Source organism: Desmodus rotundus, chromosome 3 (assembly GCF_022682495.2).
Source record: "Desmodus rotundus isolate HL8 chromosome 3, HLdesRot8A.1, whole genome shotgun sequence".
Lineage (NCBI taxonomy): Eukaryota > Metazoa > Chordata > Mammalia > Chiroptera > Phyllostomidae > Desmodus > Desmodus rotundus.
The window spans coordinates 79445132-79471471 of record NC_071389.1 but is presented as its reverse complement, the minus strand read 5'-3'; the positions used below and the strand labels follow the sequence as shown (position 1 = coordinate 79471471).

Here is a 26340-nt window from a genome sequence, read left to right as displayed (position 1 = left end):
GTGGTTAAGAAAGGAGATAAGTTCTGAATCAAGAAAAACCTAACTCTTAGCTCCCCAAGGCCAGTAGGCTAACACTTCTCTAACTTCACAAAGTTTTATTACGTATATCATATTCATCTTTTTAATTTCCACCTACCTGGCACCTTATCTGGATAATGTTCAACAAATATATCTTGAATCATATTGAATTGAAATGAAATAAATACTAAATCAACGTTATACTCATTTGTCTAAATGATGTATCCCAACTTCTTCCCAATCTTTTTATTCTGTAAGACAGAAAAGAAAGCTCAGTTCTTCCCCTTGTACGGAAGGCCAACACCTTGCCCACTTCACTTCTTTCCTAAGTGCTCAGTGATCTCCCTAAGTTCAGTAAGGTTACTAGTGACTAAACCCCTTTCAGGATATACAAAATATCTCCAGATCTTCCTACGCTCAGTAACTTACCTACTCGCCTCTACCACGGCCCCACCCAGCAGGAGAAACAGCCTCCTCCACCTTTCTATAATGCCCTCTGAAGCCCTGGTTCTTACACTTTAATGTACATGCGAATCTCCTGGAAATCCCTAGGTGGTCATCTCCTGGGTTTAAACGACACGGACTGCTCTGCTCCCAGAGCTGCTGATTACATAGGTCTGGAGTCCAAGAATTTGCATGGTTAACGAGTTCCCAGATGATGCGATGCCACTGGCCGGGGGACCACATGGAAGTACTGATTTAAAGGAGCACTTCACGATCCTGAATGCATGATCAAATTATCCAGGAAGCTGTTAAAAATATGTATGAGTGACCGAGCTCTGCCCTAGTGTAATCTGATTCAATCGGTCAAACTGTAGCCCAGCCAGTGGTATTTTTAAAGGTAGCATGGGCTAATGTGCTACAGGTAGAAAACAAGCACTCAGAAGCCACAGAACTGGCAGAGATCAGGAAAACAGACAAAACGCTATAGGAGGAGGACCGAGGATAATGTGAAGTTACAACTGGAAATGGTTGTTGTTCCCACTACACTATGAAGTGTGGTAGTAGCTGGGGCAGTACTGAGGCACTGGTTCTGCCTCGGTCTGTCTTTTGCCTTGACCTCTTACCAGATCGTATTAAACTTGTTGAAAACTAATGGAAAGTTATTAAAAAATACATTGTGTTCCTAGGAAGAATGTTAACTTTTAAAATAGACACTCTGTACAGCTACCTATTGAAAGATTTATTTTAAAAAAGAAGAAGAAATCAGAGGCTGAATTTTAGTTTTCATGTTTTGGGGAGAGTCTAATGGCAGAAGATAAAACACTATGTATTTGATGACGGAAATTTATTATATCAGGTATCGTATGACATATGATAATATATCGTATATTAGCAGTCATTCTTGCTAATATTGTTAGTTCTCATACTTAGCTCTCTGAAAGGCCCAGACCAATGTCTGGTATATAATAGATAGGTGATGGGTGGACTGACAGACACATGGACAGATACCCTATGCACAGAGAGACAGATGGACAGAGGGAAGCATGGATGTATGCACAGGCAGACGGATAGATGGATGGACTAATGCAGATCAAACTGAAAGTGATCAAATTGCCTTGGTCACTTTAAATTTGTAGAAAAGTGTACATTTTCTTAATTCCCATATTCCTTATCTTTGATATGACATTGTTTTAGCATTTTTTATTGATTCTTCATGTAGAGATACCCTTACTGAAATGAGCGTATTCTTTGGTTAACTTCATTAACTATCTTAATTTCTGTTGTAACAACTCAGATACTCTTTCAGGTGTGTCTTTCAGACTGTTAATACTGGATTTATGTCAAATAATCCTAACACTGGTAGGTGCTAGGCAGCATTCACTAAATAGGCACTCAGTTTTCGTACTGTCGGGTTTTTTTGATATATTGATGCCTAGCAGCACACAGACCCATTGTTATTCCCACAGTGATTTCAGCTCAACGTGCCCATCATTACTTCGGTGTTTTCCCTGGTGACGGCCTCACAATGCCCTACCTCATTACCGTATTGCACCTTATTGAAATTACCTTATAATACCAGGGGGTCTCATGCTGGGCCCACAGCCTCCAGTAAATAAATCCAAAACATTTCTCTCGTAAGTATAACCCGCTTATCTATTTGAGGTAAGAGGCTTTGTTTTAAGTTACCAAACATAACATTTCATGCTTTATAGTTATTTTTAAAGGGGACTCTCACATCACATTCTCATTTAGTTCTCTCAGCACTCCTAGGCAGCAAGCAGGCTGTATTGTTGTTATGGCCATTTGTCATACGGTGACACTGGGGCACAGGGAAGTAGAACCATGTAATGTGCCAAAGTGACCTTCTGGGTAATGGTGGAGGAGGCCAGGAGGCCAGGAGACAGGGCTCTGGGTCCCAATTCGTTTCCCCTGTGTGGTCTTTCCTGTGCTCTAGCCAAGCTATTTGTCAATAGCTTAAGGAGAACAATGATGAGGGAGGAATATGGAAGTTATAGACTGAAGTACCTGAAAAGAGTTGGGTGCATGGCTGAATAATTTTAAGAGTTGTGCTGCCTAGTTGACAGGGAGAGAAAGTAGAAGGGCATAGAAACTGAGGTACAAAAGCAAAGCAGCTCTTCAGCCCACCCAGAAGGACCTCTCCGGTGGCAGGGTTGCCTTTCTGCAAGCCCACAGTCCTGGTCATACCTAGGGGCACAACTCCTGGATTCAAGGATTATTATGGTATTAAATTACAAGACTCTGTTAAGTCCTTTCTGTGTGCCCAATGCTATACTAAGTCTAGAAGCTCACAGATGAATAAGACATCGTTTGCACCTTAGAGGCCTTCATGGTCCTGTGGAGATCTTCACGTCAAAGTGTATCATCGGTATAATGGATGAGGTCATGGTCAAAGCAGGGGAAGGCAGCAGAGGGAGTCGGTAGGGAGGCACTGCAGCTTCCCTAAAACATGGATGTGTGACCAGGTTATCTCCCGGTGTATCAGGGAGCGAAGGCGAACGAAGTGTGGGGGCCATGTTACATGGCCCTGTGGGGCATAGTAAGGAGGGCGTTTAAACTTGACTTAGTGCAACGGCAAGCCACTGAAGGCTGTTAGCAGAGAAATGAAACAATCTAGCTGTGGCCTTCCCTTTCCCCATCTTCCTCCTTTGCCCGTTCTTAGCACCAAAATTCTAGGAAGTCTGAGAGAGACTGGCCATCAGAAGGTTCCCCTTGCTCCATTGCCCAGAGAAGAAAAGGTTGAGTCTTAGAGAGGAAGACCAGCTCATCCAAACTCCCACCCTGTGAAGTGCTGGACTCACCCTGGTCACTGGCATGCACAGTCTGTCCCTGGACTCACCCTGAAGGAGAGGGCACCTCTGGAGCTTTTATCCTACATGAAACCTGCTGAGGAGCAGAAATAAAGAGGTGGGAAAAGAAGATGTGGGGCCTCTGAAAACCTTGAAAAGTAAAATGTTCAAGAAATAGCTATTAGTCAAAGGCGCCATATGATAAAGAAAGGTCAAGTAAAGTGGGGTCTCTACAGAGGCCACTAGATTTGTCAGTTGAATCATTAATGGCCTTAACAAGAACTGACCCAGCACAGCGAGGTTTCTGCACCTCAGCACTGTTAATGCTTTAAACCAGCTATTCTTTGTAGTAGAGGCTGTTCTCTGCCTCACAGAACACTTAGCAGCATCACTGCCAACCCACTAGATGCCAGTAGTGTCTTCCACAGTCGTGACCACCAGAAATGTCTCCAGATGTTGCCAAACACACCTGGGAGTGGGAGGTGGCAAGATTGTTCCCGGACGAGAGCCAGCGTCATAGAGTGATTTGGACAGAAGCCACATTGCGATGGCCACATTGAGAGGCCTGGCAGCTAAGAGCAGGCAGGAGAAGGGGGTTCACTGGAGGAGGAGGTAGGGTTAGGAGGACGGTGGTGTTTTGTCTTGTTTCAAACTAGCACACGTGTGTTTGACCAAGGGAAAGAACTAGAAGAGAGGGGGAGGTGAGCGACAAAGGATAGTCAAGTGGCAGCATTCATTTCATTATTTCACAGACATTAAATATCTCAGTGACCGACCCGGTGCCAGGCACTGCAGATGCCATGGTGAGCAGATGAGGGGTTTCTTTTCAAAAACTGAGGAAAATTTCAAAATGACAGCAGAGCATTAAACCCCAAGCATGGGGCCCCCCTAAGCAGGGGCCCCTGTGCAAGTGCCCAAGCCACATGCCCATGAGGTGGCCCTGATGCTAAATGGGGTGGACATGGCCCTCCCTTACAGAGCCTCAGCCCGGGGTCCAGGGAACAAGATGGACAAACACGAGAAGTATAACAAGCACCAGGCTGAGGGGGTGCAGGACTACCGCTGCACGCCACACAGGCCCCTGAACCGAAACGTTAGTGAACAGAGGAAGTGATATTTAAAGTTTAAGCTGCGATGGGACTATCACTGGTTAGCCATACAAAGAGGGACGGAAAGAATGCTTAGATACAAGGAAGAGTATGTAGATCTGGAAGGAACCAAGAATGAATCCTCCCATCTAAAGGACAGGATGGGGGAGAGTCTTGACAAGCGTCCAGATCGTGACAACTCTTACAGGGTTTCGGGTGTTCTGACTCCCTCCTGCAAGCACTGGAAGGTACCCACAGATTCCAAGCAGGGAGTATGTGATCAGACAACCCTTAGAAAGACCATTCAGTCTGGGCTGAAAAAGGACCAGAGTGGGAGAGGCTGGCAGCAGCCAGGAGAGGTGCTGGTGGCCTGCTTTCCTGAGGGGGCGGTGATGGGGTAGAATCAGAAATGGTCTGGACTTGGTGATTGGTTGGCTGTGGAGGAGGAAGTACAGGGAAGATGATTCCCAGTTTTCTGGTGTGGGTAGCTCCCTGTGGGGAGGATCCAAAACTACCTGGACAGGAGAGAAAGGAGATGGATTTATTCATTTGAGGTCCTTTAAGTCTGACAGCCTGTGTAAGGAGTATAAGGGGGCAATTGGAAAGATGGTCTGGAACTCAAAGATATGACCAGGGGTACAGAATTTGGAGTCACCAGCATCTGAAATCATGCTTGTTGCTGATATCCAAAGAGCATGTGTGACATTAGAACCAGTAGGGTCTGGATTAAATGATTACTAAATGAGTGCTTATTATGTTCTCCATGGTCTTGTGGGAACCAGTGATGTAGTGAAGACAAAGGCCAGGCAGAAATGCCCCAGTTTTCATGGACCTGACAGGTTCTCAGGAAAATTCCGAAGGAGGTGGAGGGGAGAAAATTGAGCGCCTCTCCCCATGCCGTGTCCACTTGCATTTCCCACTTTGGGCATTTGTTGGAAATCCCACTTCCTCCTTTCTTAGGAGACAAGACCTTTTTTTCTATCATTCTCCATGAGTGCCTTTGGATTTTCTCTTTCCATCTGTCTGAAAGGCAGTTACCTCCCTCCAGGGCTGAGATGCAGAAAACCTAAGTTAAGTCTGCTTTTATTTTTCATGAAATGCCGATACAGCTTCAGAGATGCAAACTTTAACATCAGAGCTCTCAAAACAATAAGCAGTTGTAAATGCTAACAATAACTGTGCCATGTTCTGAAGCCTGCAGAAGGTTCATTAGCACCATGCAGCAAAACGAATCCTTGCTGGCCTCCAAGAGTCAGCCCAGCAAAACCTACAAGGGTTCGGTCACTTCTCTGGGGAGAAGCTATAATGCACAAAGACAGCGCTCCTCTGCTTTGCATACTCAGAGCACCTTGCCACTGGGTTCTCCTGCATTCTCCTATTTCCAAGGCCAAAACTGAAGTGCTATTTGTTTGGAGGTTGGTTTGTTTATAAAAAAGAAAAGAGTTAGTTTATTTGTTTATTTATGGTTACCGATGTAGATATCAGTTGTTAAGACTGATAAAAAGATCCATTCTTACATGTTGAAAGAAAATAGAAGGCTCATGTGTAGTGACTGATGGCATGTGGCATTTAAATGGAAACTCCGTGATTTTTTCAGTTCGCAGTAAATGGAAATCATTTAGCTGTGGTCCCTGGTAAAGAAGAAATCATTTGAGCTGCTCAGAGATATTTTATAAACCAGGGTCACATATGTAATAGAAAAGCTATTTGAATAGATCATTTGAAAGCATATTAAATGTTTACTTTTGGATTCATTTCATATAAATATTTTGGATTGATTTTATATAAATGTTTTATTCCCAAGAAGGTTTCCCTAGCCACTGAGCATATAAATGGTCATGTCTAAATATATAGGCAGGAAAAAAGATTTTTTATTTAATGTTAGCCAAAATCAGATACAATAAATCAAATCTATTAGCAAGGTGGGGGTAAGAGATACAATACATTCAGAAGGCATCTCTACTTTTATTCTTGGAGTTTTGGCTCCTGAAATTATAAAGTTATCACTTTGTTACTATAATAATTGTGCTGTTATTCAGCTTTCTACTATGCAATACTTCTGCACAAGGTAGACCTTATAGGAACCAAGCACACTGCTACTTTACTTTGTAAAGATGGAAAGCTGCCTGGGTGTTCCCCTAAAGTTCTGATGGTTAGAATTCTGCGCTAGAACTTTATCCCTCTGGTTTGTGAATTTGGCTCTCCTCAATGACACATCCCTCAAAGAAAGGTAATATTTTCAACTAATATAAGTCATCTTTATTATAGTCCAACTTGAAAGAGTAAGAGTCATCAACTGGGAACTCCTTTATTAATTCCAACACCCAAATATATAGCACCTCTATCCATCTTCCCCCTTCACAGCAAAGAGCTGTCTGTTCTCCAGACAGAAGGTAAGACCTTCTCTGTCCCTTGGGTCCCAGCCTCTCCTGCCTTCTCAGGACTCCTGCACTATCAGTTGGGACTTCTCCCTCCTTATCTACCTAGTTTCTCACCATCACAACCACAACTTAATCTGGATTTTTTCCATTAAATGTGTTCAGTCTTCTCCCATTAAAAAATATAAACTTTGCTATACTCTCCTTCAACTCCAGTTCTCTCTCCCCATCGAAGTCAGGCTTCACGGAAGAGTCTCTGTATTTGTTATATCCTTTGTCTCACCTCTGCTGTTCTCAGCCCACTGCAGCCTGGTTTCTGTCTCCACCAGCCCCCGAAAGAGCTCTCACTGAGATTGCTAATGGCCTGCCTGGCTAAACCCAGTGGGCATTTTCTCAGTCCTCATTGGACCTTCGAGCAGCACGCAGCACTCAGCACTCCAGTGACCACGCCTAGCTTCTAACCTTGCTCCCACAAAGATGGGACAGAACATGAAACACCCCGGGTTTTATCCTGCCTCCACGCTCTGTCTCTCCCCTAGCTCCCGGGCAGGTTTGTCCTCCTTAGTCTTAGCATTAAATATTGGAATTCTATAAGGCTCCATCCTAAACCCACTCCTCTTCTTATTTTATGTTCTCTCCATACTATGAGCTTCAAATATTATCTCTATTGCAGACTTATCACAAATTTCTATTGCCACTGGCCTAGGCTTCGCCCACTGGGCCCAATAGATCCAGCTGCCTACTTGACATCTCCACTTTGATATCACAAATGCATTCTGATTCAACAGACCTATACTCAAACTCACAGTTTTCTTCTACCTTTCCTCTGTTCTTCCCCAAAATGCCCAGGTTCCCTTCCAGCATCCCCATCTCGATAAATGGCATTACTCTTTATCTTGCTGTGTAATTCATGAAATCTAAGAGATACCCTATGTATATAGGATATATATACATCTTCCCACCCTGTGCATACACGCTACGTCTCCATAGTGTGTCACCTTGGCTCCCTAAGAGCTTGCATGCCTACTACCATAACTAGCCATGCCCATCACTACCAGGTGTGCAAATAGCCCTCTGAGGCCTCTACTCAAACTGCCTCTTGCCTCCACCAGTCCATTCTTTTCACAACAATCAGTGTGATCTCTTATAAATCTGATATGTCCATTCGCTCCTCTCCTCACCCACCCTAAAATCTAAACTCTTCAGTGGCTTCTGATTTTCCTCGAAAAAAGATCAAAATCCTGAGCAAAGGCCTCCACTCACTGGTTTTTAAAAACTGAAATCTGGCAGTTCCAGCCAAAATGGATGTGTAGGTAGAAACCCTTCGCTTCCTGGCAAAAAGAAGGACAACCAAAAGAAGGATAACGACCAATCTAAAAACGGTAAACAACCGGAAATGCCAGAAAATCAAATTGCATGGAACTCTAACAACCAGGAATTAAAGAAACATTCAACCAGACCAGCAGGAGGGAGACATGCAACCAGGCAGGCAGAGAAGACCCGCGGCAAGGCAGCAGACGCTGTGGGCAGGGCTGGCTGAGAGGACTCGAGGCAAAGCAGCCGACTGCATGAGCAAGGCAGGGCTGGCTGAACTAGAAACTAGGACTCAAAGCTAGCTGTAAACTACAGTGGGGGTTGCCAGGCTGGGGTTGCCACGGCAGGAGAAACTCTCAGTCTCACACCAGAATGTTCTTGGAAAGTGGGGCTAGAGCAGAGCAAGGGAGCTGCATTGTTCCCTCTCTGATTCCTCCCCCACAGACAGCACCACAATGCAGCCAAGTGGGTTGCCCCACCCTGGTGAATACTTAAGGCCCCTCCCCCTTACAACACAACAGCCAAGACAAAGAAATGTGGCCCAAATGAAAGAACAGAGCAAAACTCTAGAAAGAGAACTAAACAATGTGGAGATAGCCAGTCTATCTGATGGAGAGTTTAAAGACCAGGATGCTCACAGAACTGATTGAGCCCAGTCGCAAAATGAAGCAACAAATGAAGGCTACCCAAAGTGAAATAAAGCAAAAACCGGGCACCAACAGTGAAGGGAAGGAAACCAGGACTCAATCAACAATTTGGAACAAAAGGAAGAAATAAACATCCAACTGGAACAGAATAAAGAAACAAGAATTCAAAAAAAATGAGAGGCTTAGGAACCTCTGAGACAACTTTAAATGTTCCAATATCTGAATCATAGGGGTGCCAGAAGGAGAAGAATAAGAACAAGAGCAAGAAGTTGAAAACTTCTATGAACAAATAATGAAGGGAAACTTCCCCAATCTGGCAAAGGAAATAAACTTCCAGGAAATCCAGGATGCCCAGAGAGTCCCAAATAAATTGGACCCAAAGAGGAACACACCAAGGCACATCATCATTAAGTTACCCAAGATTAAAGACAAAGAGAAAACCTAAAAGCAGCAAGAGAAATGGAGACAGTTACTTACAAAGGAGTTCCCATAAGGCTATCAGCTGATTTCTCAAAAGAAACCTTACAGGCAAGAAGGGGCTGGAAAGAAGTATTTCAAGTCCTGAAAGGCAAGGACCTACATCTGAGATTACTCTATCCAGCAAAGCTCTCATTTAGAATGGAAGGGCAGATAAAGTGCTTCCCAGATAAGGTCAAGTTAAAGGAGTTCGTCATCACAAAGCCATTATTATATGAAATGTTAAAGGGAGTTATCTAAGAAATTGAATCATATCAAAAACTATGAACAGTAAATTTAACAACAAACTCACATCTATCAACAACTGAACCTAAAAAAAAAAAAAACAATGAAAACAAAAACTAAGAAAACAGCTAGAATAGGAACAGAACCAGAGAAATGGACATCACATGGAGGGTTTTCAGTGGGGAGGGGGGAGGAATGGAGGGAAAGGTACAGGGAATAAGAAGCATAATTGGTAGGCATAAAATAGACGGGGAGAGGTTAAGAATGGTATAGGAAACAGAGAATTCAAAGAACTTTATGTACAACCCATGGACATGACCTAAGGGGAGGGGAATACTGGAGGGTTGGGGGGTGCAGGGTAGAGGGAGGATAGAGGGAGGAAACTGTAATAGCATAAGCAATAAAATATACTAAAAAAGAAAAGTCCTGAGCACAGCCTACATGGGCCTCGCAGCCTGGCCCTTGCCCTATTTCCCACCATCCTTCTTCCCCTTGCTGTCTCCATTCCAGCAACCTGGCCTCCTCCATCCTTGGGATCTGGGCACAGTGTCATTTCCTCTGGGAAGCTTTTTCTGATGACCTAATTTGGTCAGATCCCAGGATTACTGCTGCAGGTGACTCACCATGGAAGCCCTTACTATAGTTACATCTTACAGTTAGTTCTGTGACTATGTGATTATTGACTATCTCCCCAGCCCCTTCCTGTCTTTAAGTCCCAGAAGGACAGGACCTTGATCTGTTTTTGCTCATCACTGTGCCCCAGCATCTAACAGAGAACCTAACCCAGAGGTGGCATTCAAATAATTTGTGAAATGAAGGAATGAATTTGCATTTGAATATGGCTGAGTACATAGCATCTGTTCTTAAGAACAGGTCTGTGCAGGAATGAGACAGAGGAAGACTGAGGACATAATTCCAGGGACATGAGAAGGGAAGGGTCCAGAAGGCAGAGTAGAGACAGAACTCCAACATTATCTCCTTCACAGTTTTGCCAGGCGCTCAGCTCTACTTCCACATATGTACTGATCTGGTAGACCCTCCAGAGGGCCAAGCTGAGATGCTGCAAGAATCTGTAGTGCCTTCTGAACTGCTGTGAAAGTCTAAATCATCTCCAACTGACTTTCATTTTGAGGACACTTTATTATAGTCCAGCTCCTGAAAATTATGGATCCAATTTTAACATGCAAATTTTAATCACTGTTGTACACCTCTAAGCTGAGAGGTCCTTAAGAATGTTGGTGCTCGGTCCTCAATGGGGGTCTTAGTAGATGCACATAGATTGGCGGGTAGGAGAAGGAAAACAAGTTAGGGTCCTTATGGTGATCTCATCCAGGGCTCTCGAACTCAAAAGCCCACAGGGGCCGGGAATGATTGGAAAGGAGGAGCAGGACAGATGTCACCGCACATACATATATTATCTGCGTGAGCGCTGGGGACTGGGCTTGCAAGAGAACACACACCCTATCTGAAGGCATTTGGCGGGGAGGGGGGTGGTGGCGGGGGGCGGAAATTCTAACATCTGAGCATGCCAAGGAGAACTTGAAGTCATATCCAACCCAGCAGACATCAATGTGGAACTTCTGACTAGTAAGGTATGATGGTTGTGGTAGCCAGAATATCAGTCCCCTAAAAGATGTCCATGTCATAATCCTCAAACCGATGAACATGTAACGTTTGATGGCAGAAGTGAGTTTGCAGCTGGATTAAGTTAAGGATCTGAGATTATTCTGTATTGCCCAGGTGAGCCCAATGTAATCGCAAGGGTCCTTCCAAGAGTAGGCAGGAGGGTCAAGGTCAGAGAGAGATTGAAGGTGCTACACGGCTGGTTTGGAAAAGGCACGGGGAATGCAGCAAGCCTCTCAAAGCTGAAAAAAGCAAGGGAACAGATTCTCCCCTTCTTCCAGAAGAAATGCACTCCTATTAACTTGCAATTTCAGCCCAATGAAATACATTGGACTTCTGACCACTAAGAATGTAAGATAATAAATTTGTGTTATTCTAAGCCACTAGATTCGTGCTAATTTGTTACAGCAGCAATAGCAAGCTAATACACTGGCTAAGAACCTTCAGACTACAGAGACAGAATGCCTGGATTTAAGTCCTGGCTCTGTCATGTGCTAGCTGTGTGACTAGGGGTAAGGTATGCAACTTTTTGTGCCTCAGTTTCCTCATTTGTACGATGGAAATGGTAGTACATACCACCTCAAAGGGCTACTATGAAGATGAAATGAATTAGCGTACGTACAGTCCTTACAAGCATGCCTGCACATTTGAGGCATTAAATCAGCATTAGCGTATTAAATTACTATTTATTATTTGCAGGAAAAAAGAGCATAGGCCAGGCAGGGTCCAATACTTTGTCCCAGGAAAGTAGGCTCAGAGCAGAGCCAGAACTGAACGCAGACCCCCAACTCCTGTGCTGTTCAGTGCTTTGTCATTGCAGTGCCACAGTACCATTTTCCTACCGAGTCTCATCTTCACAGTCAAAACGCCTAATTACAGCGCATGCCCTTCCCGTGGGCTTAGCTGCATTTTGTAGCTATGATTAGCCTTGAGGTTCTCAGGCCCTTTCAAGAGAGATGAAACATAACTAAAGGTGGTCCTCATTAGAAACCATGTGTGTTTGACTAAAAGCCTGCCTAGTTAACAACAGAACTTTCTCTGGTTATAGTAGAGTCCCTCATTGTTTTGTCCACTCCAAACATAACCCATAAGAAAAGCAAAAAGCAAACAGAACCAGGCACACGCTGCGAATACTGAAACAGTGGGCTGCTCGGCACAAGCCAGTGGGCGAATTCCATGGACATTTCTGGGCATAAGACTCCAAAACATTGGCCCGCCTTCCGGTGAGCAAGAGGAATAAGATGCACTCCTTGAGTCCGGAGGGCTTGTTCAAAACATATTGTCCCCAAATCCTAGCTTCATTTAACACCTGGGCTTTACGAAATGGTCTCGTCAAGGTAGCAGCACATCCCTATAAAAGAAACAAGTGTTCTTGGGGAAAACACATTGAAAGGTGAGGTAGAGCCCCCACAAAGCTCATTCTAAGTGGAGGCAGTGGCTGCATTCCAGACCTGTGACACCAGTTCGCTCAGTTGCGTGATCTCAGTCTCCCTCCTACAGTAGGAGAAGGCTAGTTTGGAAAGGACTTCAACGCTGCTGAGTCCAAATTTAGAGCCTCCAATATCGTGAATTTCCAAATGGGCAGCTATAAATGTAAAATACTTCAGAATACAATTTCTAGCAGTTTCCAGGGTGCGGACCAAAAACTCTCTCTCTGGCACTGAAACCCGTTCCTGGCCGTCTACAGCATATGCAGCGATCCAGGGGAATCGCAGAGGATTATTTTCGGGCCTGTGCAATGAAAAGAACTGCAAGTGACAAGATTGAATTTAAAATGTCTACACTTACATCTGGGTCTTTCTTCAGATTCTGTGACGTAAAGATATTGCCAACTATAGACACTAGTAGCCAGCACTTCAGGAGAGACCAGGCTCTCTACTGTGGGGAGAGTGCTCCTTTCTACCACGTAGGTCCCACTGGAAGACTTCGAGAAGCCTCGAACTCCTCCCACAATTATCTGACACACCTCGTCCCAATGGGCGATGCAGAATGCTGAATAATTGCAGGGTTGTTAAATAATTTCCAAGGGCTTCAAAACTGTGAATGCCCCGGGGAGTGCTGGGGCCCACTGCGTTCGCGCTGACTTCCTGGAGCCTCCCACCGCCACACAAGCACACAGTTCTCCCCTTTGGTGCCCTGGTCATTCACTGGTGACTTTTTTGTCACTGTGTGGTGCCTGCCCAGCATCTATCCCCACCCCCCTGCTGTTGCATCATAGCAAGGTCATGTCCTTGCTGTGTTCCCCTTGTTACAGCTAAATTACGTGCCGTGCCCGGCAACAGAAGTGTCGCTTCCGTTCCTGTTCATTTGTCATTCCATGTCTAATAAGGCTGGGTGGTGATGGGTGAGGACAAGAAGAGCAGCTATTGTTCTTTGCAGACAGACAAGCTTCTTGCTTCTCCTTGGGGCCACGGGCCTTTTTCTACTCTAACTGGGTCTGCACAGACAAGGCAGGAAGTGAGCTCTAGCCTCAGGGCTGGGAGAGAGAGGCAGAGGCCAAGGTCCCCGAGTGAGGAGGCCACCAGGAAAGAAAGGGACTTCTGTAAAGAGAAGTCCACTTGCCTGGAGGCATTGGAGGAGAGGGCTGGGGAGGGGCCTGCAGGGAGGGAAGGGGAGGGTCAGCTCTGTAAGGCATGACGTGGGGCGCCTTGCCTTTCCTGGGGTTGAAATTGAGGAACCGAGGAGGCGTCAGTGGCCAAAGTCAGTCTTTCAGAGCCCACGATGGAAGATCTCCAGCCACTGGCTCCGTCTCCTGTATCTACAAGGGCCAGAGGGATTAATGACCCAAGGAGGATATGATATGGTCCAGAAACTTTTCCTGGATTTTTTCCGCAGGCGGCTGAGCCAGAGGCCGACTGCAGAGGAGTTGGAGCAGAGGAACATTTTGAAACGTAAGTGACTAAGCCCATGGCAATTCCTGATGTGTTTGTGGTGGCTCTCGGTATGATTAAGTGTAGGCCACAAGGTCTGTCCCTTGTGCCTGTGTGGCAATGACTGAGAACGTCTCTGATGGCTGAGGTTTCTTCCCTGTGTGTCAGAACCTCCCAGACCAGCTCCCCATAGAGAGGGCAGATTCTCATCCACCTGGCTCTTTCCAAGCTACAGGCTGTCCAAGCACCTTTTCTGCAGTGGGCTGTGAAGTCAGAGAGAAGCTGAAAATTCATTGTGAGGGAACTTATTATTAAATGATTTTGAGGAGAGTTAGCGCCACCTTTAATCCAGAATTGGCTTGAAACTGCCAATACTACACTGAAGGCAAAAATGAGGCAGATGGCCGTTTGAAACCTGGGGCTAGAGCACGTCACTTGCCATTGCGGCTGGCCGCTGGTGACCAGATCCCTCTCCCCCGAACACTCAAGTTAAAGTCTAGGAAAGCATTTCCCAGAAAAAAATGCTTTGTGTTCATCTCTCAGCTGGCTTCTGGTGTGCCTGACTAAGCTCTCACTCAAGAAAAACTCACTGTCACGGAGGACAGAAGAAAATAAACGGGCCCCTTGTTCCATTTAGGACAGAGATGTTTGAATATGTGCAGTGAGTCCAGATGGTGCTTGAAATGTACAGGGGTTGGCAGCAGCGGGTTTACAGTTGTACAAATAAATAATACGAGAATTAATAAATAACAACACAAGAATAAACTGTTTCACAGACTCGCAACTATAAACCTACTGTTGTCCACTCACGTATGCATATAAAATACTAAAAGAAATCAAGCATCTCATGGACAGCTGTATGCCTCGGTTTGCTGGGAGATACTGAATAATTAAAAAATAAAACCTCTGCTCGCATTCTGCTCTGGCATTACTACCACTGTCACTGACACTTTCCTCAGGATGGTCAGCAAATGATATTGTTAGTTTAACTCATGACACTCTCCTCCCATACGCACATCCCCTTCCAGTTTCTCTCCAGAAAAGAAAAGCAGATGTTCTGCAGAATTTCACAGAAACGCTGTGCCAGGCACGTGTGCCCGAGCACGCGCACACTCTCCAATCACGTGAAACTCAGTTTGCGTGCGTGGGTATTTCCACTTAGACCAAACTTACACTGAAATGTTCCTGATTTTACTTGTCTGCCCTTCCTCACTGTGTGTGGTCTTGTGACCCGATCGGCCTGGAAGGTTAGTGAGGGTGAGCTGTTGAGGTTCCCCTGGGAAGGCTACGGTGGGAGGTGTGTGGGCGGGCAGCCCCTCCAGAGCACCCACCTGCATGGTGTTTGTGTTGCCGACACCCCACCTCCCTGCGCCAGACGGGCCACTATCTCCACTCTCTCAGTGGGTGGTATTTTTAGGGTTGGCCTTCCTCAGTCTTGAGTGCACCTCACATGTTTCCTAGGGCTCCAGGAATTTATGTATATATTTTTAACCAAGGGATGTTCATTAAACCTTTTAAGCTTGATATGCTGTAAAACAGAGTTAGAACTTTTTCAGATGGTTTCCGTGGTCGAGGAAGCTCTTGGCTGGTATGATGTCTCCCTTTCTGCCCCAACCTGATACCTGGTCTATGATAAACTCTCCATTGTTAGAGAGAAAGAAAAACAGAAAGTGTCCCTTTATTCCTAAAATCACAAATCAGGTAAACAAGCTTCCTTCAAGGGGAAGCTAAAAACTTCCAGGAGGTTGTTCAGGTTTCGGATACAGTTCTCCTCTCAGCAAAGGCGTGGGTTTTGGAAAGAGAGGGCACCAAACCCCCAGCTCACCCCGCTTGCCCAGACCCCTGGGAGACCACGGGCTGACACTTGCATTGGGTTTTTATTTCCATCCAGAAAAATACTCAAATCTTAGAGACAGTTGAGTAAGCCCAGGGGTCTTAGATTCAGGAGACCAAAGAGGCTTAAAAAGATTGTTTCCACGTTTCCTTCTATTTCTTCTTCCTTCTTGTCCTGTTCAAATAGCTGCAAATTCAAGAACTACTTGAGCAGATCCAGCTTGGTCGTTTCACAGTTCCAAAACTTTCTGGAAATAAACTCATTTTTCCTGTTGGTTCTCATTTTTTCTCTGCATTCTGGAACATTGTTTTCCTAAATATGTTTTTTTTTTATTTTCCCAATCTGATTGTGACACAAGAAATTTTTAGTGGACTAAGAAAGCACCCTCAAACACAGTGTTCTAAAATGTACTTTCTGAGCTCTCAATCATGTGCAACACCACCCCACCAGGGCTTCTGGAGAAGGTGCGCAAAGACCTCAGGCTGTGGTACAGCCATTGGGTCCCACTCCCAGCACCGCCCGCCCCGCCCTGCAGACAGAGCTCGCTTTGTTCAGCCCCCGGGAGGCGGTGTGCCGTCTGAGCACACAGTGAGCACCCTCTGACGTGGCAGCAGCGATGACCTCATGGCCTTCCCTGGCCTCTCTTCCCACTCGCCCACTGGGGTTGTCTTGGTTCCATTGGCCTGAGAAAACATACCCTGGGTTTGTAAATGGCTTTGAACTAAAGGTATAGATTCCATAGGTGGCCTTGGGGCCCCGCCCCTGAGAAGGGCCTGAGAAATGCAGACAGGAGATGACGGTTGCAAGCTCTGTCACAGAATGCCATTCATGGCATGGAAAGGGGCCTATCGGGTGAGGAATCCCTGACGAGAGTCTGAGGCCAGTACCCAGGAATGAGGAGGAGGAGGGCCAGCGCCAAGCAAACCTTGGCAGGGGGAAGAGGCCTGTCTTCTAGTGAGAAAAAAGGAGGTGGGCTGTTTGTCTAACTAATTAGCCGTTCGTGGTGTGAGCAGCCACTTAACCCCCCTGGGCTTTCCCATCCTCATTGACAAACGAAGAGTGGTACACTAGGTGGCTTCTCAGGCCCTTCATGGCCCTAATATTCTGTGAGTTTGTGCATTGTAACCAAGCGCCTCAAGCTGCCTCCTGGGCACCCTCCATCCAGACTGGACCCTCCCTCCCACCTGCAGATGCAGCTGTCTGGCTCTCCACTTCTTCTGGGTCTGGCTGCCTGCCTCCCATCTTCTTTATCTCTGATAGATTAGTTCATATTAAGATAACAATGGCTGACTAGTTTAATGGGTTTTTATCCAAAAGAAATTTGCATTTTTACAGGAACTCTAAGTGGGAGATAGGATCTTTAAACCCAAAGGGAGGAGCTCCCACATGGGTGGTTTGGGGCCCTGTGAGGCAGGGCACAGTGGGGACCTCTGGTGACCTCGGCCCACCGCAGACCAGGGGTGTCTCTGGTGCTGCCCCAGACAAGATGCTCATCCCCACAGGCAGCCAAATCACGCCTCTGGGGTGTCGCCTAAGGGCCTGAGTTCTGCTCTGAACTGCCGTCTTCCTTCCAGCAGGAGGTGCAGCCACCTTCCGTGGGTGTTGGCGGTGGTTGTGGTGGCCACTGTCAGGGCTGATGAGAAGGGGCAGGCTGGGACCCCACTTCCGTGCATGGTGGCTTCTCTCTTTTAAAGATCTGCCCTGTGCTCAGACAACAGAATGACAAGTGTGCGCTGACACGATACATTTAGTTACTGAAACATAGTTTAACACCAGTGATTTCACAAGAGGAGAACGAGTGCCCAGGGCACTCCCAGTGTGCCCTGCACCAACATCAGCTTGAAGTGGCTGCCTTTCACTCGTGCCGTGCTGAATCCGGCGGGTGAGAACCAGAGACGCTCTTTGACTTGCAGGATTTTAGACATTATGTCTATAGCCATGCTTCCATTCCAAGGCCCGGAAGGCAACCGACGTACCCAGGCCATTCTGTTAGCTGGAAGGGAGGAACAGGCCCGCGTTCTCTGCCCTGCACATCTCTGCTCCCTTCCCCAGACCCTCTTACCTGTGGCTCTAAACGTCTGATAAGTAAGTCACCCCACACGTGAACCTGGCAATATTTAGGCTCCAGACTCTCCTTGTCTGAGACACTCCTTAGAGTCTAAATGCAGGCACTTGTATCCTACACTGTGGCTCAGTGGACTTCTTGCAAGATTCAAAGAATTCATGGAATCAGGGCTTGCGAAAGGTGAGCGTTTTGGAAGCCCTCTCTGTGCAGCCAGGCTCGCATGTAGCATTAGTTGGACCTCAGTGTGTCCCCACAGGTAACAGGCACCCTGTGCAGCCGGCCTTGGATTCTTCTCCCCACAGTGCACCAGACACAAGGGCCACGTCCCAATGAGCCCCTGCAGTCACCGTGAGGCTGTGAGGCTTCCAAGAAGGGCGCCTTGCCTGCCCCCAAAAGCCCATGTCACAGCTCACACCCGCTCCCCACTCCTTTAGGACCTCCCTCCTCGCCTTGTAAGCCGCACCTCTCACCCAGCATTTCTGCCTCAGAGACTTGAAACCCAGGTGACAGAAAGAAAACAAAATAAGACAGCATGCGCACCACCACTTGGAAATAACGCAGGCAGTTTGGAAAGTGTCCCCACAGGCCGAAGTGTGGCCGGGGTAGGAGGCAGAAGCTTTCTCTTCCCCTTTTCACACTGTGAGGTCCTTGGCCTGGAGCCACACAGGTTCAGATATGCTCCTGTGTGCAACACTGTTTGCAGAATCAGAAGCGTCTTACATGTTTCTTTCAGCTCGGAATGAACAAGAGGAGCAAGAGGAGAAAAGAGAGATCAAGAGGAGGCTAACTCGAAAGGTGAGAAAGTTCTCCGCGGAGAGCTGGGGCAGGCGGCGGGAGTGCTTTCCACACCTGTGTCCCCTGCTGGCCCCCGTGGCCTTGCAGCGGCCTGTCCCCTTGCAAGCATGGTGTGTGCTTCCCCACCTTGCTGTCAGAGTGTGCCGCTGCCTGGACTCTCCAGGACCTCTGCAGGGGGCGGTGGCCCACTCAGCTGCATGACCTTCAGTCCTTTTGTCTGGTGACATTCTGTGCTGCTTGTTTTTGTGACACTCACCTGCCCCCAAGCAACTTGATGTCAAGTGCATTAAATTTGCAATTACAGTGAACATTTTATTTTTAAAATGTACTATTACCCCATCAAGCAATTAGAAACCCATTGTCAAAATCGGTAGCGCAAATATAACACGATTATCTGCTGTGACCTTGGGAACACATGAGTTTTCCGTGCCTCCCCTGAGACTGTCCCTACCTATTAGCTAAGAACTCTTGGACTCTATTATGCCAAATCCTATCTGGAGTATTGAATTAGGAAACATCCTAAAGTACTGATAAATATTGTGACGATATTTGAAAAGCACTTGGAAAAAAAGCCATAAAGCTAGAATTTTTATATATTCTTAATGCCCAAATAGATGGCTTGGTGATGCCCTGTAGGCCCAAATGGACTGAATTCTACCTGGGTGCCCTCTTTCATAATAAACTCTCGTCTTCCTGGATGGTGGTGACACGGTTAGTTAACTGACCACACACAAGCTATAATACTACGCTGTGTCCAAGGAGAGAGGTTTGAATCCACCTTCCCCAGTGAGCATCTTGAGAGAAAGGGTCTCAAGTCTCAGACAGTTAAGAGTCCCACTGAAATTAATTTTTAAAAGTTTATTAATGGATTTTTCTCCCTAGAAATGCTACACAAAGGCAGAAATTCAGAGACCCTAAAGTATCATACCAATTATGAAGGTGATGACTTGTGTTTCCCACTCAGCGCCTCTCTGAGAGCCTCCCAGACTTCCGGTGACAAGCCCGATGCCGTCCCAGATGCAAGGAGTAGGATAAACAAGTGCCTGGAAGGCCAGTGACAGGCCAGTGTCCCCATGGTGGGAACCAGAACAGGAGCTACGTGACCTCTGTTCACCCAGGGACCCTCTCCCCAGTCACAGTCTGAGTCTTTAAATCCTAAGGCCACCCCGTCTTTGGACGTGGGTCACCCTTTGCCCTGAGACTGAGGAGTGAGGAGGATGTGGGGGAGGGAGATACATTAACTTGTTCTAAGTGTGACCTTGAAATGGCTGTGGTATCAAAAAGAGGCTCATTTCTGATACAGAAAGCTCCAGACATCCAGAAAATTTTTTAAATCCAGTTTTTATAAGTCCATTGGAGTTGATTGCTGGGACCTGAAAATTCTCCCAAACTTTACTTTCTAAAAACTAGTGTAAGGAAAATACTTAAACATCCATCTAATTCTTATCTCTTTAAAAAAGAGTATATAATTTTGTGGACAAAAACTTGACTAATTGCATAATTCAAGGAGGAGGTGCCACCCCCAGCCGTCTCCCCTGGGTGGGCTGCACTAGGGACAGGCGGCTCAGTAAGCCCACCAATTGTGCAGGTCTCCAAGGCAAGATCAACGTCTCCCCTCCTCTTGGTTTCCTGCCCTTCCTCCTGCCAGGAACACGCCTTGTAATTTCAGCATTTCCCTCCCCGGGACTGGCTCGGGGAGTTAGAAATAATGAGCTTGAGTTTGTGGGGGGAGGGTGGGCCACTGTTCTGAGGGAGAGACTAGAAGCAGCTTTCACTTCCCTTTTTGTGGACAGAGCCTGAGCCTGCCAGCAGGTAGGGAACCCACCACCCCCTGGCTGCGGGCCAGTTCTTTTTCGAGGGCCTTTGTCACACACACCAAGACCAGATGCCAGTGCGGGTGGCTGCCTTGCAGTAACTTACCCTCAGCCCAAGGGCTCCCTCAGTCCGGTTCTATTTAATGTCAGTGTACAGGTGAGTACGGTACAGCACAGTCGCTGGTGCTGGGAGCAGCAGACCAGTCATTTTCTTCAGCAAAATTGATGTTCTAAAAATTATGTTTTGTTCTTTAATAGAGGCCTGCTTCCCCTTCTAAAAAAATAATGCTAGCTAGCTAAATGGTTAGATGGGTGGGAAGGGATAAAGGAAGGAAGGAAGGGAAGAAAGAAATCCACTTGGGTCAGGTTCTATTAGTACTGAAATTTGGGTCTCAATTACTCTTTTGTTGAATATTTGCTTGCCAATGATATGACTGCTGCCATAGACTGATACACAGGCTACCACCCCTGCTCCCTGCCCCTTGGTCCAGCCCATCATCCCTAGAAAATCAGCTCTGGCCACGCAGATCACCTCCTCAGCATCTGAGGAAGGGCCTCGGGCTCTCATGGCTCGATGGCTGCAACCAGCCACAAGGTGAAGGGACATCTCCTGCGCGCCACGTGGCAGGGGCAGGAGCCCACGCTCCCACGGAGTCCCGGCGGCCGGCCCTTGGTCGGTCAGCCCACACACCCCCTGGGCCTCTCTCAGCAGAAGTGGGCCCCCTCCTTACCCCCTCCCCCAGCACGGGGACGGACTGCCTCATTGACTTGGGGAGCTCGTGTCTAAGGTCCCATGGGATTCAGGCATGAAAACCAGTCCCTGGCCTTCAGAGGTGACAGTGTTCCGTTCACTCCAGATTCTGCCATCAACAGGCTATTAGTAAAACCCAGGTCATGGTTTCCAGAAGTAAAAACTACAAACTTGATGCTTACCAACTTTCTCATGTCATGGCGCACTTCGAAAATAATTCCTTTCGTCCAGCACTCTGGGGTAAACCTTGGTAGTCCTAAGCAACACAAACTGGGGGTTTTGAGTGGGAATCCTTTTTTATCTGGAGTAAATGTGGTAAACATTAAATGGTTTTATGTATTTTAACGGTAGAACAAAAGCTCCCCACACTCACAGTTTTGAGTCAGGCCGGACCTCCATTTCTGTTTACAACAACCCCGGCGGTAGAGCCTGGGAGGCCTGTGGTTTCCTGCAACAGGCCGGCACTGATGCTGAAATGTCCCTTCCCAGGAAAACCAGGGCTGCCTCAGGACAGACCAAAGCCACGGTGAGGGGGAGCCACTTGCGGTCCAGGCATGTGGACCCTGCCATGGCCCCAGAGGCCTCTGATCCCCACATCTTCCCACCACTGGCCAAGAGGTGCTGCCAGCTGCCTTGGTCCTGTCTGCAGCCTCACAAAACCCATCACCATCCTAGTTAAAACCAGCTAGGCAGACACCTGGTCGTGCTCCTTGGTGTAGGCCAGTGGGCAGCAGGTTGGAGCCTTCTGGCACCGGCGAAGGTGTGGCAGCTGCGTGGTAAGGGTGAAGCAGGCAGGGTGGTTGGATTCCCTTGTGTGTGTGTGTTTTATTAGCCTTTGTGGTGAGATTGTTTTATTGGCCTTTGTGGTGAGATTCTATCCGACCACATCTTCTATTACTAGAATTAAATACCATCTAAAGCTTGGAGGAAAAATTACTTGTAAATAATACTGGTTAAATGTGAATTGTTTTTAAATAATACCGATCTAACATGAATTGACAGCATCCTAAAGAGAGGGCAACTATGTTGCTCCAGAAGAAATCCATCTAGAGGCAAGAAGAGAGACTAGAAACATCAGCCTTAGGTGGTTAACATACAGAAAAGGGCGCTAGTGGAAGACGTCAGGAAATGAATAAATACGAGTTCTCTTTTTAAGTGCTTCGTTCCCTCACTGCAGACCCATAGGAAGGCCCACCCCGAGGCTTCCTTGGCATAAACGCAGCCCAGCTGTGCCTTGGTGGGCTGACCTCTCACTTGGACTTCTTGAGAAACGGTCTCCACACCCCTGGTCCGGCATACCCCAGAGCCTGCACGTACACTTTTTTGTGTCTAAAACACACATCTGTAACGTGATATGCAAACCCATCTTTCAGAGAGCACTAAATTTAACACACGGATATGGACTCACGAATGCAAAATAAGACAAAACCTTTGGGTAAGACTCCTGTCACCTGATGCCAGAAGCAGGACCGATGTGGGAAAATGCTCCCGGGACGCCACACCCATGGAGGGACCAGCTGCTTGCAAAGACGGAGACACCGCAGTGTCCCTAAGAAAGAGACAGCCAGGCTGTCCATCTGGGTGGGCCTGAGCAGCTCAAGGAACAATAAAACTCTCTCTCTGTGTCTCTCCCTCTGTCTCTCTCTCTCCCTCCCTCTCCCTCTCTCTCTCTCTCTCCCTCTCAGTCTCTCTCTCTCAGTACTAGAAAAGTCCTGGGTGCAGGAGTCAGGGGCCCCGGGTCTCCACCCGGGTCCTGTCCCTCCCTCTCTGTGGGATGTGTCAGTTGCTTCTCTGAGTCTCACTGCAGCACCTATAAGTTCACAGACGGATCTAAACTCTGGTTGACTGTGTCCAACTCTCTTCCTCCTGCAGCTCAGTCAAAGGCCCACAGTGGAAGAACTTCGGGAAAGAAAGATCCTCATCCGCTTCAGTGACTACGTAGAGGTAGCTGATGCTCAGGACTATGACCGCAGGGCCGACAAGCCTTGGACCCGACTCACCGCCGCTGACAAAGTAAGCAAGGGGGCTAGGAGAGGGGTGGCAGGTCCCCACACCTTGGCTTTGCCCCTGCACTGGATTTCTTGCTTGCTGCCTGGGATGCTGTACTGCAGCCAATAGCAAAGCCACTGTCATGGTCCCGGTAACAGAGCACTCAGTGCCCACAGGGCAGGCTCAGAGCCCCGTGTCCCAGCACCTTTCCCCCAGGCTCCAGAGAATCTGCAGAGCTCACTGCATTGGTTCTCCGCTGCTCTGGAGAAGGAACAATGTGGACAGTGATACTGTGCTGCTTTCCAGAGGAGAGGCAGCATGGGAGGCGGTGCCCAGAGAAAGGAATAGCACGGGGGCGGCACAGGGCGGTGCAGGAGCATGAGGGTCCAAGCTCACCACAGACCTTCCGTGTGGGGGACACCGTCCTCTGCACCCAGCGAGGACTCCCAAAACCAAAAGGGGACCAAGGCGCTGTGCTTGCAGTTCTTGTAACTTAATGGCAAAAACAGGACACGAATCACAGACAGCAAAACATGCCTCACTACACTAAACCCTCATCGATTTGGAAAACAAAAAGAATAACAATAATCTGAACTTGAGTTTGTTTTATAAGAAATGCAGGGATGCAGATGACAAGTCATTCTCACCTGTCCACTCGACGGTGTGTTAACATGAAACTCTGCTTGGTCCTCTTTTGTGGTTCTAGTCTAGTCACCAGGAGAACTGGTGAGCTGAGGGCCTTTTTAAAAGAAATAGTCTAAAATGATGACTCTGTGCACTGTACACGAGACAATGGGGCAGCTCTGGGGCACACTGCATCTTCTCCTGAAGATCCTGCCTTCTCGGCCTCACACTCCTCAGGGCCAGTGGTTTTGTTACTGGGGCAGAGGAGGGAAGCTGGGGTTTGAGGGAAACTGGTGGTGTGGCCGGAGGCAGAGACCTCAGACACGGCCTCCCACAGATCCTGAGGAGTGGCAAGCTCTGCCCTCGCCTTCACACATGTCCTCCCTGTGCAGGAATTCCTGGTGCTCGACCCCAGGCACCCACACAGACAGATCCAGCCCCCAGGCAGCTTGTCTGTTGTGCCAACAGCAGAGGGCTCTGGCCCTCGTTCTCTTGCTCACACTTGCACTGCAGAGTGCCTGCTTACCAAGGACAGGGTGTCGCAGATGCCAAGGGAAAGTGCAAAGCAACTCCCCACATACATACCCAAGTTCTGAGGCACTGTTAGGTGGGGAACCTGGGCTGCTGGGGATGGAAGGATGAGACCTGGTGCCTTCCGGAAGCTCATACATAACCCGGCACAAACAGTAGTGTGCCTTCCTTCCCTGAGGGGAGCCGGTCTGCTGCTACCTAAAGACTTTTCCGCCCTCCAACTCTCACTGCTCTGATATTCCCATCAAAGCAAACATCAGCCTCAGAAAGAGCTCTGCGAAAGGGCACGTGTTTCAGCCCCTGAGGAAGAAGCAAGGTTTCCTCCATCCCCAGGCACGCTTGTACTCCAGACCCTCCTCACCTGTCTTCACCCTGTCGGCTGCCCAGCCGGGTCGGTGGGCAGTGCTGTAAGGGCGAGGTCATCGGGTTTATCTCAGAATATACTACAGTTATTCAAAACGTCCCACATACCCGTAATGTGAAAAATATCATCTCAGCACCAAGAACGTTGTGAAAGAGCGGAGGCTTTACAAATCAAAGGGACCCAGGGGGCAGGGTGTAAGGGTCCTCCACCCCTTCTAGAAATATCCATGGGGAGGCATTGCTGTGGCTGTGATGGGTTAAGATGGTGTGCCCAAGGGAGATGAGAGGTTCACATTGAAAAGTGTACTCGGGAGCCGGGGGCGTGGGGCAGGTGTGCACACACTCTGGACACAGGACAGAATTCCATACAGGATCATTTGCAATGTGAATTTAAGGGTATAGGGAGTCTTAGGAGGTTCTAAAGGATATCTCAGGTGTTTTTTTTTCTCCCAGTGAAAGAACCCATTTTGTATGGCTTTGTCAAAGATAAAAAAATATATTGTTAGAAATGAAATAAAAAGTGAACTCCTTCCCATCTCCCTCCTCTGCAAACTCACGGCCTCTCTTATTCCAGGCTGCCATTCGAAAGGAGCTCAATGAGTTCAAAAGCACTGAAATGGAAGTTCACGAATTGAGTAGACATCTAACAAGGTTAGTATCAATTGTGGGTTCCCCCGCTCAAATTACAACATTTACTTCCTAACTACCTGTCTGCTTCTGGGTCACAGGCGGTGTGGTGGGTGCAGTGATGGGGAGATGCAGGAAGGTCAGCATTAGGTCCATACTGCAGTTACTGAAAAGTAGGGGAAGGGGCATTAAAGGCCCAGCCTAAAAGCCCCCTTTGGAAATCCTAAGTGTTTTTACGAAAACTTAAGCTGAGGAGAAAACATCAGTGGCAACTTACAGCCAGTCAGCAGAGGCCAAAGCTACTTCGCTTCTGAGAGTCCCCGTCGTCCTCCCAGGTGGCCCTGTGTGGTGACGCTTGGGAAAACTGAACACAGAGGTTGGCGGGGCTTATAGAAGGTCACTTGGCTAGTCAGTGACAGAGCCATTGACAATCCTTATGACACTCTCCTTTGCGGAATCTTTGGAGAAATGGTGCCTAGACTTGAGACACGGGGTTGAGTTCTGCACCTCGCTGCCGAGACCGGGCTGGGGGCACCAGGGCCACCGGATTAGTCCCTGGGTGCTCACATTAAACTATTCCAAACCCGAAGGTGAATTCACTGGGCCTCAGGTGCCTGAGAAGCTCCATGGGCATGTGCCTGTGGTAGAGAGAGATTTAAAATTCCCTCTCGCTGTCAGAAACAAGGACTCTGAGGCTGGAAAGCTTCAGTGGGGAACTGAGCACCTTTGACAGACACTTGGTCTTTATTTAAGTGTTTGTTTTCCTAGGTTTCACCGACCTTAACAGTCCAATTCCTCTTGAGTGCTATGCTGTCTTCAAAACATAAATTTATAAGAACCATAAGTGCTGGTATTTATTCACTTCCCCATCACGATGTAAATCTTCTGAACTGCCTTTTTTAAAAAGAAGAAGAAGAAGAAGAAGAAGAATAAAAGGAAACACATTCAGGATTCTGTTTGCAAAAACACGATGGTTACTGCTCCGAGGTCAGAGCTGCTGGCACCACCACGGACCCCAGACTGTACCTGCCCCGGCAGGGCTGCCAGCACTGGCGG

At 47.5% G+C, this 26340-nt stretch overlaps 1 protein-coding gene across 8 annotated transcripts in view; it reads left to right on the top strand.

The window, feature by feature from the left end:
• Positions 1-26340, top strand: part of PHACTR1 (phosphatase and actin regulator 1) — a 521513-nt gene extending 495173 nt beyond the window's left edge. For all 8 annotated transcript variants that reach the window (XM_024565400.3, XM_024565398.3, XM_045199434.2 and 5 more), the window contains 5 exons: positions 13857-13912; positions 18524-18585; positions 23023-23163; positions 25232-25308; positions 26053-26340. In XM_024565400.3, the coding sequence (XP_024421168.1) occupies positions 13857-13912; positions 18524-18585; positions 23023-23163; positions 25232-25308; positions 26053-26068 (352 nt within the window). In that variant the 3' untranslated portion in view covers positions 26069-26340. The remainder of the gene's footprint in view (positions 1-13856; positions 13913-18523; positions 18586-23022; positions 23164-25231; positions 25309-26052) is intronic.